General features: G+C 36.5%; 1 protein-coding gene across 1 annotated transcript; it reads right to left on the bottom strand.

Moving 5' to 3' along the window:
• Positions 1-406: 406 nt before the first annotated feature.
• Positions 407-15,868, bottom strand: LOC109049184 (G protein pathway suppressor 2-like). The gene is made up of 10 exons (XM_042774944.1): positions 15,754-15,868; positions 15,442-15,551; positions 13,907-14,019; positions 13,640-13,719; positions 13,413-13,492; positions 12,957-13,137; positions 10,189-10,260; positions 9,926-10,002; positions 9,687-9,782; positions 407-1,541 (listed from the first exon to the last, which is right to left on the bottom strand). The coding sequence occupies exons 1-10, from the start codon at positions 15,845-15,847 to the stop codon at positions 1,449-1,451; spliced, it is 996 nt and encodes a 331-aa protein (XP_042630878.1). The 5' UTR covers positions 15,848-15,868; the 3' UTR covers positions 407-1,448.
• Between the last annotated feature and the right edge of the window lie 823 nt (positions 15,869-16,691).

Below are 16,691 nucleotides of genomic sequence, written 5' to 3'. Positions count from 1 at the left end.
ACAATTCCTGTCTTTTAAGTTTGAGGGTTTGATTTGAAGAAATGGTGGTACTTCCCTTTAAAATCAGTTGTATCCCATACAGGCCTGATTTGACAGTCATGCACATTACCTTTGACTTGACTACAGTAAGTTAAGTTTTTGTTTGTTCCAACACGGTGATTATGATAAAACTAAATACAAATTTGTTTGCTAACAAGACAACCCAACCCAATATTAAAAAAGAGCACATATAAATCATGTCTTTATTTCTGTTTGCGATGCATTCTGGTGTTGTAATATATTGACCATATTGTCTGCTGAATGAGCAAGAAAAAGGCATTAAAAAGACAAACTAACTGATGTTTAGTAAAGTATTTATGTAAAGTGGGAGAATCTTATTTGCATTATTAACACTTTAAAACTAAGGTAAAATACAAAGACAGTGATTTATTTTTTTTTTTTTTTACAAGGAACATGTGAATCCACTGACAATGTTTCACCTGTTTTATTTTTCTTTTTAACCATCAGAAAACCATGACATATTTTCTTAGATTCAAGTGTAAGACCATTTCCATATTATTTATTAACAACATTTATAAACCAGCAATATTTGCTGCATGGGACATTTATTACAATGTAAAAAAAATGAAGGGGCATTCAGCTCTCTAATGCAGGGATAGGCAACGCAAGTCCTGGAGTGCCGATGTCCTGCAGAGTTTAGCTCCAACCCCTGAAAAAAAACTTGTCTGTAGACTTATGCTGTGTTTACATTTGGCATTAACATGCGGTCACCGTGATACGATCAAGCAGATTGGATCATCAGTCAATCAGAACATGGCGAGTTTACATTTGGCAACATCAACTGACTTTTCTATCTGGATAACCTATCGGATCTATCTTTCCCGTGCAATATTTAAATAAGTGCAGAGAATGGCCCTGTGCAAAGTCAACTTGAAGTGGTATGTTTTCTTTTGAAAAGCATTTTCAGTCGTGGGACATTTTACAAATCAAAGAGAAGTGTAGGAGTCTCACTAGTGTCCACACGGTGGTTCTCCATCTTTTTTTTTTACCGTTCACGAGAGAGGGGGCGGGGTTTTGCGTGACATCCACCTGCAAATGCAGACATAATGGCTGGATTGCATTTACATTACACTGAGAACCGATCACAATGCGTCCTCGACTACCTCTGGACCAGGACATGCTGATCGGATAACATTCCGATCAGAAGTGCATTTAGATTTGTTTTTTCAATGTGTATGTGGACAACATCCGGATACAGGTCGAATGTTAATGCCAAGTGTAAACGCAGCCATAGTAATAATGAAGACCTTGATTAGCTTGTTCAGGTGGGTTTGATTAGGGTTAGAGCTAAACTTTGCAGGACCAACGTTGCCTACCCCTGCTCTAAGGTGAGCCTCAGAAGAGAGTTTTATGTAGCCTGGTGCTTGTCAAGATCATACTTTTAGAAGTTAATGAGTTTTTCCATGGTGGAAGAATCTCTGTCCAGTGTGAGGGAGGAAAGCATGCCGTGATGCTGGTTGAGATGAATTCTGGAATGGAGCCTAAAACATAATAAATAAACAAAGTTAATCTATCTGTCATGAATAAAACAAAAGCTTTATCCACACCAAATCTACCACTTTTTTAATTAACCAATAACATCTTTAATACTGAAAAAAGAAGAGGTGGTGTAGATTTAAGGTTCAAATGAAAATAATAAAATTAAAGTATTTTTTTTTCCTTAAAAAATAGAAATGTTTAATGTAGCAACTAACAATGTACAGGCACTCAGATTTTTGACTAGATATTTTATCACTTTTACTTATCACTATGCTGTTTTTACAAATGTGCCTGTTATTTTTTATTTTCATTCTTTTATATATTAGTGAACTGTTGCACTCACTCAGCATGCAAAACAAGAACTGATAATTCACAACACCACCGATAATACTGGTATCCCTCTTTTTCTTTTGCTTTTAAATAGCTTGTAAAAGTGGCATGCACATTTGGGGTGCTCCAATCAGGATTTTTGAGACAGATCACAAAAAGCAGTATCTGCCACGATACAATCACAGATACCAATATTTTTAAAGCCTTCTTTTTATTATGTAGAATTATTTATAGTGATGATCCAATCAAGATTTTTTAGACATTCAGGGCCTGAAATTTCATTTTTGAAAATGAATTCCCCTCTAAGGTGACTCTTGTGAGAGGGGATTTTTGAATTTGAGGGGTGGCATTTTTTAGACATTTTTTAAAAATACCTCACCTAAACGTTTGATCATGCACTGCATTTTTGTTTTGACGATAGCTTACACACAGCACAAGCCTGATTTTGTGAGCTGTATATGAGGTGGCCTTTTACACAGGTTCACACATGTGTGGTACATAAGTGGTGATCCAAAACCGATGCAACCGGTTCTTGACTCGAGAACGAGTCAATGTTTTGTTCGTTATCTGGCTCGGTCAGCAGTTCAGTCAGTGTACTGTTTGAGTAAATGAATTACTCCGGGATATTGGTTTATTTGAACTCAGAGGGAGTGTCAGCCATGTTAAAAAAGTTAAAAGCTTAAGTCATTTTGTGGATTAATGCTTATTGTTGACGCAAACCGTTTTCAAACGATTCAGTTCGATTTGGTGAACTGGTTCAAGAAGATCCGGTTTACATCGAGTGATTCGTTCGCGAACCGGGGGGAGTCATCACTAAACTGCAGTGTTGTGAACGCGCTCATAACAGACCCGGGAGAGAAGTCAACGCTGAATAAAATCATAGTTTTTTATATTTTTGGACCAAAATGTACTTTTCGATGCTTCAAAAAATTCTAACGGACCCTCTGATGTCACATGGACTACTTTGAAGATGTTTTTGATTACCTTTCTGGACGTGACAGTATACCGTACATACATTCTCAATGGAGGAACAGAAAGCTCTCGGACTAAATCTAAAATATCTTATACTGTGTTCCGAAGATGAACGGAGGTCTCACGGGTTTTGGAACGACATGAGGGTGAGTCATTAATTACAAAAATACAACAATCTGTTGAACTATACCCACAAAATACACTTTCAGTTTTGATCATAAAGATAAGTACAATACATCAGTCGAATCTGTAAAGGGGTCTACTTTTATTTATACACACACACTCTAACAACAAAACTTTGTGCATTCATAAAATAAAGAAAACAAACAGGGTGTGCTGTCTGCCGCTTTGGTTTTGTATGATCTTCATTTAGAAACGCATCATTAAAATGAACTGTAACTCAGGAAAATCTCAAAGAGACATGAGAGATATATCTATAGAAAGCTTTACATGTCTACTTTTAACTAAGCAAGTCTTATCGAAAACAAATATTCTCTGATAAAAGTAATCCATATGAAAACACTGCGATGTCCAGTCTTTCACGTCTCCCTTCATTATCTCTAATGCTACCACACCCACGCACTGAGTGTGCTACAGATATTATAATCATCCTTGAGAAGAGCACGGCCTGTAAATGCCCACATCACAGCAAACAAACCAGCAAGACTGACAGTACCTCAAGTTTTTTTAATTTTACTGTTCGCTTCGCGCTGAGAGGAATAAAACAGAATTCACCTCAAGAAGATGTGCTGAGAGGAATAAGCTTTGGATTACCTCAGGAAAAAAATGCAGTGGCTTGTATTAATTTTCACATAACTTGTACACATTTTACTAGTTAGACTTTTTCCAAACTATAGTAAATAAATGTTTAATCAAGTGAAACATTATGAAGTTTCATTCACAGCATCTAAATATCTCCCTATGTCAGGATGTTTTTTTTTTTTTTATGTTCTTTAACAGACATCAATACGATATAAAAGTAATTTGAGTTATGTTACTAGCCTAATGTCAGTAGGAATGATTAGACAAAACTTTACTGTGATAGGCTATTCTCTGTTCACGATTATAGCCATATATGTTTAAAGCTTTACACACAAAGCATTCTTGTGTTTATGAATGTAACTAAACTTCTGTTTATGAATATCTGCTCTGGTGTAAATATTTTGAATGTGTTATACCCCGTCATTGGTGTTTGCAATCGTCTGAGGTGTAAATGTATCAAGTAAGCTGTAAATATCACTGATAATGTGTGTTATGTGGTATGTGTGTTCTTTTTTCTCCTATAAATTGCTACTAGTATCAGTGACCATCACAATATTATTAATAAAATAGTTTGTGTATACAGTATGCTTACTTTTTTTATTTCAGATATGAGGATAACAATGCAAAAGAACCTGTTGCAAAGCGAGCCAATGCAGATAAGCAGCCCACTCAGGAACCTGGAACACAGCTAAGACCAAGCAAGGCACACACTCCCATGAGTCTCTTCAAAAAGGACTTTTTTTCTCTTCTCTATACAAAACAAATAAAAAACAAACAATAAATAAAAGCCATGTAATTTACATTCATATATATAAACAAAAAAAAAAAAACCAAAAAAAATCTAACAAACAGTAAGATTTTTCATGTTTTTGTAAAGAATTCTCTTCTGCTCACCAAGCCTGTATTTATTTGATCCAAAATACACAGTTACATTTGCTAAAGCAGTAATATTGTGAAATATTTTTACTATTTAAAATAAGTGCTTTCTGAAGGATTGTGTAATTGGAGTAATGATGCTGAAAATTCAGCTTTGAAAGTCAACTTTGATTGTTCCCAATAAACAGTTTAACAGCACTCGCAAGTGAATCTCAAGTTATTTTGTGGGATAACTAAATATATTCTAAATAAACTACAAAAAAAAACAATACATTTATTTTGTCCTCACATTCTTTCTTGTAACTCTTCCCTCTCAGTCACACACCTGACTGAAAGCCTCATTATGCAGGTCTGTCTTCTCAGGTGTGAATCACAACAATATTCACGATCATTCATGCCTACTCGCATATGCACTTTCGAAACAAAGTGTCTTAGAAAATTTTAAACACATTGTTTTCTGTGAGTGAGTAAACAAGATGATTTTCACATTTTGAAGCAAAAATTCTAGGCTACAAGTTCTCGAAAGTCGTGTGAACAAATGTTCTGTATGCATTTTATGACCTTATTTCAGTGACTTCAAAATTGTAGTTTTCCCCACTAACCACGCATAACTGTTTTCTCAAAAACACAATCATCTACATACCAGGGTTTTTCCTACATTGAAAATTTTTTGGCGGCTACCAAAAAGATTTTTTGTTCCGCCAAAGCCTTATTTGATCTATAATTGGCTTTTGTGAGTGAAGCAGGCTACAGACGGAGTGACGGAGAGAACGAGCACAGCGCCCCACCCCCGCACGCGCACTCTCCGGCCCCTATTTTTAAACGATCTAGACCAAGGGTGTCAAACTCAGTTCCTGGAGGGCCACAGTCCTGCACAGTTTAGATATAACCCTAATTAAACACACCTGATCCAGCTAATCTAATCATTTAGTCTTATTTAAAAACTACATGATATGTTTGCTGGAGCAGGGTTAGAACTAAACTCTGCAGGGCTACGGCCCTCCAGGAACTGAGTTTGACACCCCTGATCTAGACGCAAAGTGTAAAGCGCACGGCGCAGGTGCACTCAGGGCGTGTCCCAATCCACTTTTGCTAGTTTAACGACGGAAAAACAGTTGGCGCGCCCAGACACATGGTCTAAATGGACAGATGTGCTTATGGATGCCCAATGGTTATTCTGAGGTAAATGTATTGTTACTTGGCATTGTTTACAAGCTTTTTTGGACATTTTCTGGAGTTTGACACAGAATGAGCGATTACATGAGACATTTCAATGAGTTTTACTGTAGGCTCTCTTATAAAATAGCCTAACTTTTGATGTTAATTCACATTCATTTCATATTATAGTAGAGAAAGATATAATAGGTTAATTTGCCGCTTGAACTGAGTGACTAAAGTGATTGCACCTGCCGCATTAAAGAGCACCAAAACTGTATTTATTGTATTAATTTCGGAATTCGGAATAATTTTAAAGCTGGTCCTTTTTATTAAAAAGTGACAAAGCACAGAGCTTTTTGCGATTGTAAATGTTTTCTGGAAGTATTCCTGAGCCCATGTTGTGATTTCCCTTACAGCAGCATTCCTGTATGTGATGCAGTGCCGTCTAAGGGCCCGAAGATCACGGGCATCCAGTATGGTTTTCTGGCCTTGACCATTACGCACAGAGATTGTTCCAGATTCTCTGAATCTTTGGATGACATTATGCACTGTAGATGATAACTTCAAACTCTTTGCAATTTTTCTCTGAGAAATTCCTTTCTGATATTGCTCCACTATTTTTCGCAGCAGCATTGGGGGAATTGGTAATCCTCTGCCCATCTTGACTTCTGAGAGACACTGCCACTCTGAGAGGCTCTTTTTATACCCAATCATGTTGCCAATTGACCTAATAAGTTGCAAATTGGTCCTCCAGCTGTTCCTTATACGTACATTTAACTTTTCCGGCCTCTTATTGCTACCTGTCCCTTCTTTTTTGGAATGTGTAGCTCTCATGAAATCCAAAATGAGCCAATATTTGGCATGACATTTCAAAATGTCTCACTTTCAACATTTGATGCGTTATCTATATTCTATTGTGAATAAAATATAAGTTTATGAGATTTGTAAGTTATTCCATTCCTTTTTTACTCACAATTTGTAAAGTGTTCCAACATTTTTGGAATCACTCACACACACGTGGGTCAGGTTTTTTCCCAACCTGCAGGTCCCGCTTTTATGAAATTATTTGGCCCGCCCCGCAAATAAAATAAAATTTCTTTACCCGACCCACGGGTTGTTAGGCGGCCTATTATAATTCGGCTATCAAACTGCCCAGCTATTTCACTTCAGCACCGCATTTCACATACACACACGCGCGCAAATGAGGATGTAGTCCGTCAACAGATATAAGGTATTTTATTGCACTTTAACAAGTAACCTGAACGGCCTATATACAGGTCCTTCTCAAAAAATTAGCATATTGTGATAAAAGTTCATTATTTTCCATAACCAATCAAAAGTTGCAGACCAATTCATCCGTAGTTACGTACCATGGACCACTGATGCAACCACTTAGCATATGTGTCATTCTACTGAAAAAGTTCATTATTTTCCATAACGTAATGATAAAATTAAACTTTCAATTTTTTTAGATTCATTGCACACCAACTGAAATATTTCAGGTCTTTTATTGTTTTAATACTGATGATTTTGGCATACAGCTCATGAAAACCCAAAATTCCTGAACTTTAAATGAAATCCACTAATGATTTTCACCGTTGCCTGATTTTGCAGAACATTTAGACTGATAACTTCGGTGCGCAGATGCGGCAAATTTGTCACAGGACGCGCGATATGACAGTTGTGTCCGACTATATATGAACTAGCTGTTTTAAATACAGTATTTTTATATTTAACGTTAGTTTATCAGTATGTTTGAAAGTATATATTTTAGATTATTGGTGATTCCATAGGCTCTCTCTCACGGTTTAAAACACCAAATAGTTATTCTGGGACAAGAACAAAGAGTCTCTCTCTTGCTCCACCCATGCACGATAATATTGTGTATCGTCGATCTGATCTGATTTGAAAAATGACCATATCGCCCAACACTACAACATGTTTTTATTTTTTATTTTAATGACCCGCCCCGCAAAAAAAGTGACAATTTCTTTACCCGCCCCAACAGGGTCCGCGGGTTTTGAGACGACCCGTGCATCACTAATATACACATACATACATATATAGTATGTATAATTTATATATGTGTGTGTGTGTGTGTGTGTGTGTGTGTGTGTGTGTGTGTTCAATGCAGAGTGCAAATGGCTGTGCATTTGTTTGTTTTTAATTCGATGAGAGCGAAATAAAACTGTCTGAACGGGAAGCTGTGCGTGTTGTCCGTCTCCCCTCTTCCGCGAAACGCCCACTTTTTTAAAACTGTGGGGAGAACTAACCAGCGCTGAGACGGTGGGTTTCATGACCCTTTAAAGACAGCATAAACATGTAGTTAAGTATATCATATAAAGGGAATGTTAACATTATTTAATCTAAAAAAAAAAAAAAAAAAAAAAGTGGGCAATACATTTTGTATATATTCCTTATATATTAATCTTTATATATCTAATATTTTAAATAAGTGTATTTGCTATGTATGATGAGTATATTTAAGTGTATGAAAGATGGTTTCTATTGAATTACAAGTGGTAACAATAAAAAAAAAATTTTTGTGAGAAAGCATGTAGTTCATATTCATGGTGTCGAAAAATAGCACAGTTGAGTACACTTGGATGTTCTTAAGCTTATCTTAAGAAAGATTTTTTTGGTATATTAAGAACAAAACTAGTGCATGAAAACAGAGCACTTTAACCTGTTAACCAGACCCCATTATGGGAATCACAGCTGAAAGTGCCCTACCTAACTTAAAATTGTACAGTTCCTTACTTCAGTGTGTTACACCCATAATTTTGGTGTCTTTGGAAAGAAGACCCTTTGGCCTTTACTTTTTATCAACCAGAGTTGATAATGCTAAAAAAAAAAAAAAAAAAAAAAAAAAAAAAAAAAAGTTAGACACTGAAGTGCCTTGAAAAATTTTACAACACTACATTTTTTATTTGATATAAACATGAAATCAGTCCTGGAGCAATTTAGAGAAGTAATGGGTTGAAAGTCAAATGCTCATGAGTTTATATTTCAAATCTGAAGAAGATACCATGAAAAATGAGATTCCTGCAACCATTTTTCTGAGACTGTCTATTATATAATAAATAATAATAATAAAACAAAAAAAAAGATTTAATTTTGTATGCCAATTACAGAACATCCTGAGATTGCTAGAAATGCAGCATTTACAATGACTTCTGGTCATATAGTCAATTATCACTTAATTATAGAGATGCGCCATAAAGTCAATAATCACACTCTATTCATATAGATGGCGTTCACATTGATAGTTGTGATTACACAGTAATAGCGTGCTGATTTGCACTAAAAACAGATGGTAATCATGCAGATACAGGCACATTCAACATATCACACTCACAAGTAAAAAAAAAAAAAAAAAAAAAAAAAAAAAAAAAACGGCGATCGCTAAGTTCCGCCTCCATCAGACGACATGTGCGTCAGAGCGCACATCACGAGCCATCATGCCCTTTTTTTTTACTACCAAGACGCAGTTTTTAAGCACGAGTTAGTCCATAATGGACACAAACAATTCTGTCCCTGAAGAACTGAAACAAACAAAAGGAATTATCATCCATATTACAACATTATTGCTTCGTTGGACTAAACGTGCACCATGAGACTTCGTTTCAGTGGACCCTTACCTTCCTAACTAAACCGGGATTTACAGCTGTGGATGTGTTTATGACTCATTATTACGACGAATCTGGTATGTACTGCGTTTTTATTCTTCATGTTTTGATGTGTACTGCTTACACAAATTTAGCAAATACATTCTTTATAAGCTTTCCATTGAAAAACAGCAATCCATCGTCGATGCTTGAGGCTTAGATCTTTCTAATGATATATAGTTTGTCAAGATTAAATGTTTGCACGTGTCAATGTTTATGGATAGATTAAATTAAACGGGACACAAAGAGAGTTCAGTGCGCCCACGTCCTGGAGCACGTTAACAGTTTAAATTATGGAAATGTACTGAAATAGTGTATTTTCCTGCCTTGGTATCCAATGATGGACATTTAGAAAGGTTCAATGTAGGTTAGTGAGCTCACCTTGGCAGCAGGGATCTGGACAGCCATGGATGGAGTGGGCATCAGACCGGTTGCACTCACATGTAAAGCCTGTGGATGGATGGGTCTAAGAGCACCCTATTAATGACAATACACACAAATAAGTACTACCCAGCCACAACCATCTGCAATACACACATATAAACAATAGCCTACATTTTCTCATGGAAGTTAGACCTTGCTTCCCAATATTTACCAAATGGGTCTCAGTGACTACTTACTGAGTCAGTAAAGCCAGACTGCTGGTTGGCATGTTCAAGCTGTTTCTGGAGGGGGATACTAGGACTAGGGATGAATCCTATGAAGTTCAGTTGAGGAAAGAATGAAAGATGGATCGATGTTGTTGAGATAAAATACCACAATACTAATGTATGACATATTTCTGGCCAGAAAAGATGTAAAGTGAAGCCGAAATGTTTTAGAAAAAGCTGCATTAATATCAATGTGATGAATGTTATAAACAAATGTAAGGGGGCTTCCTTACCTGGCTGGGTGGTAAAATGGCTGTAGACAGCATAACCTTGAGCCAGGAATGGCATGCTCTGGAATGGTGAACACACAACATATAAATAAAAAAAATAAGCCAAAAGCAAAAATTCAAATTAACAATAAAAACCCAGGAGGCCAACTCACCAATTCTCTATAAGCGTACAACTTCTCCATAAACTAAATAAGCTAAAAGCAAAGATTAAACTCTGCATGAAATCAATTTACAATATTTACTTTGTTAGTAAACATTGCTAGTCTTAAGGTGAACAATTAGGACCAATCCCATTTCTAACCCTTTAGCCCTTCCCTTTTCCCCACACCCTTTTTTTTTCCTTGTATGTGAGGGGGTGTCTCGATTCTCTTTTGGTTGGAGGGGTAGGGGTAAGGGGAAGGGCCAGACAGCCCTTCAAACTAAGATTTTTCGGGACCACACTTCAAGCGAAGGGGTATGAATTATCTCAGCATTACCCGGCTACAGTAGCAACATGGCTGCAACATAACCGTACTGTTTGATGTGCTTTGATGTTATTGCTGTGTAAACGTTACACAGCAATCACATCAAAGCAATTAAACCTAAACACAGTTTTTGTGTCTTAAAGGTGCTGTATGTAGGATTGACACAGAGTGGTTGAACTAGGTATTACAGTCCAAATTCAAAATATTAGAGAGGGGTTTTTTTCCCACCTGGTTCCTCCTCCTCAGACTTCATGCACACTCAGGTTGCCAGATTTACGACACCAACAGGAATTTACAAACCGTAAATACACGTAAAAGACGTATCACTGTGGTGCAACTGATACCTAGTGCAGCTTTAGGTTTCCAAGTAAACCACAATATTGCAGTCTTACTGAAATAGTTCTGATAATTTGCTGTGAACTCACTATTTCCTAAGAATGCGTTGATTCATGTAGACTGTCATTGTTCTAATCTAATTACTTCGTTTAATAATAATGTAGTGTAGTGCACAGACTTTATAATCATTGTGAAATTGCCGTTTATTTAGCTTTTGTCTGTCATTCTTCAGACATTACAGTTTGTAAACCAAAATATGTCTACTGTATTGTTTCATCAGTTAGTCACGTTAGCACTAGGGCTGGGCAATATATTGAATATTAATGATAATATAGAAATAATTTTGACAACAATGTAAAATTTTAAAATATCGTGAATATTGAATATTTCAAATTCAAGCATACTTCCCCAAAAGAACTAACATTCTTAGTCCAACGTCCAAAAAAGGAACTGCTCTACACACCTCTACTATGAGAGCCTTCATGACAGCGGTTGCCAGATAACAAGAGTTTAAAATCCCAGAATCAGAGCTTCGCTTTTACAAGGATACATTTTCTTCCCAGTGTTTGCTTATTTTAAGCAATCTGGCAACCATGTGAACACGCCCGCTCCTCATTGCGGAAGTGCCGCCGCTGATGATCTAAAACACTAACAAGCAGGAGTTTAGCGATCTAATGAAAGCGTCGTTCAGCCGGTCTGTGTTCTGTCATGAGAGCTCGACTGTATTGTTTGCGATTGTGGTCGCTGAATAAATGCACTTACTCGACCGCTGACATTTGAATAGAGAAACATAGGCTATGGCCATTTGGATTTACTATTATGGAGTTATATTTTCCAGTTTTCATAATATAGAGAGAGTGCAAAAGTCTTAGCTATTTCTTATATAAATATAAATATAAATATATATATATGAATATATATATACCACGGAGCATATATGAATACCAATGTGCTTCAGCAACTAGCTCCCCATCTAAGAGGGTTTTTAGTGCCACGGAGCTTCTCTTAAAACGGCAAACAGTTGACAGACTTGTGTTCTTATCTTAAAAAAAATAAAAAATAAAAATAATTACATATACACATACATACACACACACACACACATATACATATATACACACACACATACATTTTAATTACTATCCCAGTTTAATTATTCCCCCAGTTGCATAGTTTAAATTGTTAATTGCATGCACTAAAAAGTTGACAGAATGCACTTTCTGTACTTGTTTTGCACTACTTCATGTGTTCATTTATTAAAAAGCAATAAGTGATCACTTGGTCTAGATTTTTTTTAACTGCTTAACTTAGCTGTTCAATCTAAAAAAATTTTTTAATGGGGCAAAAGAAAATCATGTTTTTTATTATTTAAATGCAAACATATCGAGGTATCGAATATCGTAAAATTTGACAATATTGAGAATTTTTTTTATATATCGCCTAGCCCTAGTTAGCACTCGGCTAACGTATCCACCATTACAGTTTTGTTATGTTTGCAGTTTAGCAGCTAAATGTGGGCACGATTCACTTGCATAACTGTTAAACAAAATGTTTTATGTCATTATTTTAAGAATGGATTGGAGCACTACAGTATTGTTTTATGTAGCTAAAGGTAATGCTCGCTGCTCAAGTATTCCTCTCTGTACCAATCACAACAGGCTTGGCCAGCTGACCAATCAGAACAGAGTAGGCTTATGGAAGGGGAGGTGTTTACAGACAGATGCTTTGAATAACCATTTCGAAATCATTGACAAATGACTAATATTAAATGTATATTTTGAGACAATTACAATGTTTTCTGACCTTAGATGCATTTAAAATGTCGCAGGGGAGTCCAACACAATATAAGGACACTTTAAAATATCAAATAACCTGCTCTTTAAGCAATTGAATGAGGTAAAATAACACTTGTATCATCTGAAGACTGTGGTTTACTAATGTAACAAAAACATTTCAATGATAAAGTTTTGTTGTTACCTCTTATCTGGGTGGTGCCTGCAAAACTGATGGGCACAGAAACAGCAGGTGCATAAGAGGTGTGATGCTGGGCCTGAGTGACAGCAAATGACTCATGGACTGCAGTGCTACTTGAGAACTGCCCATGCTCAGAGGAACCAGGGGGAAAACCTGGTTGGCTAGGGAAATGATGGCCCTACACAAGACAACATTTTATGGTTAAGTGCCAGATATGATCTATGAAGTAGTTATTACAGACAACAATTAAATAATTGTAGCCGGAACACCTCACTGAATGTGACAACACAGATCTTACGAAGACACATTTAAAAGTTTTTTTTTCTTCATTTTGGTAACAGAAATTGAAGCTTCTCTGCATAAACGTAACTCAGTTCCATTTTTTGACGTTACTACTGTTAACAGCAACAAACAGTGTAACATGTTACATGTGCTCGAGATTTATTTACTTACAGGCATCACAGGTGTCTGAAATAACTGTTTACTGCGCTCCCCTAATATAGCACCAGCTCTATTGTGACCCACTGGACTGCCTAAAACACACAAAAACCACATTCTAAACAATGCATAAAAGCATGGTCTAATTAAAAGAACAAAACCGTTTCGTTGTACTTATATCTACTATTATTTCCTTAAGTGATTCAAGGTCATTGTGGTTTTGCAAACTTTTAAAATGTCACCTTGTATGCAGAGTAGATGCTGTCCTGAGTGCAGAGGTAAGCTGGGCTGGTAATTGGCTGAGGGCAGTGTTGTGATATCACTAAAAATAAAAGAATATTCATGTAAACTTGATAAATACAAAGAATGTACAAAAAAAATTATTGTAGCACAATAATTAAGCACACTGTCCAATATCAAGTGCATCATTGAGATCACAAAAAAAAGAACATGACATCTTAAATTTGCATTTCTCAGGTTTTTTTCCCCCTCCTCTTAATTCTACTTACCTTTGCTCCTTTCTTCGACGCTTTTCCTCCTCATGAAGCACTTTTTTAAGCTGTAAGAAGAGCTGATGTTTCTCCTCTTGCAAAACCTGCAATTTTTCCCCCATTTTTTGAACCTAGTAAACAATTAAGCTTAATAAAAACATAAGGAAATTAGCAAATGCATGAAGACATCAAACTGTAGTGGGTCTGGCATTTTTTATTTTTTTTTCTCCTTTAAAGCGGTCGTGAAATGGAGGATTAAAATGTTCTTGATATTTACATATATAAAAGGTTGCTCTACAATAAAAATCATACTGCAAAGTTCAGAACATACCTCTGCAGTTTAAAAAAATAATTATTCTTTTCTATCATTTTGAAAATTCCCAGATTTGAAATCCAGATAAATGCGATGCCATGATTCTTTTCGACACACCCCTTAACATGCGACAAACGTTCGGATTTAATTGAGGAGGTGTGTTCTGAACAACTCATGTCTGTACATCAATCTCAGGAGTGATACTGCTGTTGGATAAAAATGATACCAACAGATGTGTCCAACATCACTATTAACTCAGACATTGTTCAGTCAGTGGATGTAAAGAATCCCCAAAAACTTAGCATAGCCTTCCTAGAGATCCTAACATTAGAAATATATGCCTGAGTATCTGAGAGATAACGTTCTCATTTGTTTTCAATCTTCCATTGAAATATAACAGTGTTGCCACCAAGCATGAAACATGCAATCAATTAAATGTTAAACTGTTGGCAAATTAATGGAAACTGCAGCATTTTTTGTAATACAAGTAATAACAGTACCTTAAAAACTATACCAAAAATGAAGCCAGCAAAAACAATTACAAAGCTGAATAAGACTGTTCCAATCATGGTTACATTTAGGGATGGGAAACTTTGGCGATTTGAAGTATGCCTACTTTTGAACAAATATGACAAAAAAAAAAAAAAAAAAAAAAAAAAAAAAGGTACTGCTGCATAATTATAACATCAGTATTTTTAAAAAAAGACATCTAAAAGCAATATGACCATCCCAAAAAACTCAACATCGGGCATTGCATTTGAGCATGAAACTAAACACTGGTAACATGCAGCATATTCAGCATGTTAATAAATGTTAATATCCCAACGCATCCAATATTAGATTCACCAGATAAGTATGTAGCTAACCCAGACATCACTAAGTGTCTTCGAAGCCATGCTTCTCTCCCTTCTCATCTATACTTTGGACCACATGCTGTGGCTAGAGAAACAGATCAGGGCTCAGGGTGCTGCCCAAAGTGCTGCTATAACCAATCAGAAAAAAAAAGAAAGAAAGAAAGAAAGAAGCGCCTTATTTTTAACAGTGTAAAAAATTACTACATTTATTTGTTTTTTACATACTACATTTTTTGGTACTTAGAATTTTGCAAACATTATAAACTAACCTTGAGAAACATAATCTTAAACTGCATTTCATATCCCCATTAAAGGAAATGAAGTGAACTTATTTAGTATAATGGGTCCAATGCATAATCCTGAGGAGCTAATGTAGTTGTACACACCTGTTCTTTAGTTTCTTCCAAAGACATTCGCTCCTCTATTTCTTTAGTTCGTTTCCTTTCCTCCTCTTCTTTCAATTTTTGTTCCATCATCTTATCCACTTCTTCCTCTTCTACAGTATGATAGAGTGAACGCACACCCGCATTTACATATAGTGTGTGTAATATATATAAAAACAATCTTTATAAACAATTCAAACACCATTATTATTTAAATGAATTTGTTGCTATGTATACAAATTAGAACCAATCTTCCATGTGATATTCTCACATAGATAACTTACTCATTTGCTGTGTAAGTGAAAACATGTGTACCTTGTCTTTTCCTCTCTCTCTCTTTCATGATCTGCTTATGAAGGGCTCTGGCCATCGCATTGGACAGCTTTGGTCTCTCCAGTAGAGCAGGCATCGTAACAGGCAGTGGAAGAGCCAGCTGAAAGCACATCATGGCTTATTATGTCTTCATCGAAGACTTTGAAATAAATTCAACATGTCTCTCTTCATATAAAAAAAAAAAAAAAATTACTTTCGTATTGATGCAGGTTCACCGCAATGATTTTCTTTGTATTCTTCCGAAATCTCTCACAACTTAAGGATAAATATAGTAAATAACGTTTATGAGCGCCGTCATTTGCGTCCGTCTTACGCTTTTTTTCCTTCTTCTTCTGATAGCTTTACGGCGGTTGGCATCCAACGTATTGGTGCATTACCGCCACCTTCTGCTCCGGAGTGTGGATCAGAGAATAGGTTTACAGACTAAATCCTAAATCACCCGTCCTCCCTCCTTCTCCACGCACATATGTGACATATCCACAAGCACATACCTCACCCCAATGAGGGTGGGGGATGGGTAATTCAAGAAAGCAGGGTTAAGTGACCATCTGCTAAACCCTGAACTCTCGGTTGATTAACCCAAACCTTGCTTACTCGAGGCATACATGCTTCCCAGCCAACATTCTATCATGGGGCCCATGTGGGCCCCACATGGGCCGTAAATATGGGGCCTACATGGGTTTGTCCATGGGTTCCATGTGGGCCCCATCTGAATTAGCCCATATGAATCTCATATGGGGCCTGACTGGGGCTAATGTGGGGCCCAACTGGGCAACACACATAAGACCCATATTGGTCCCACTTATGACCCAGCCAACAAAACAAAGGTGGGGCCTGATTGGGGCTAATGTGGGGCCCAACTGGGCAACACACATAAGACCCACATTGGTCCCACTTATGACACAGCCAACAAAACAAAG

This window comes from Cyprinus carpio, chromosome A18 (assembly GCF_018340385.1).
Source record: "Cyprinus carpio isolate SPL01 chromosome A18, ASM1834038v1, whole genome shotgun sequence".
In the NCBI taxonomy this organism is placed as follows: Eukaryota; Metazoa; Chordata; class Actinopteri; order Cypriniformes; family Cyprinidae; genus Cyprinus; species Cyprinus carpio.
The sequence above is the reverse complement of the archived record's forward strand: the minus strand, read 5'-3'. Positions and strand labels throughout refer to the sequence as shown.

Coding starts and splice junctions, on each gene's coding strand:
- LOC109049184 (XM_042774944.1), bottom strand. CDS start 15,847: ATGCCTGCTCTACTGGAGAGACCAAAGCTGTCCAATGCGATGGCCAGA. Junction 15,552..15,753: donor GAGAGAGAGGAAAAGACAAG/GTACACATGTTT, acceptor ATCATACTGTAG/AAGAGGAAGAAGTGGATAAG. Junction 10,261..12,956: donor CACCCAGATAAGAGGTAACA/ACAAAACTTTAT, acceptor TATATGTTGTGT/GTTCACCATTCCAGAGCATG.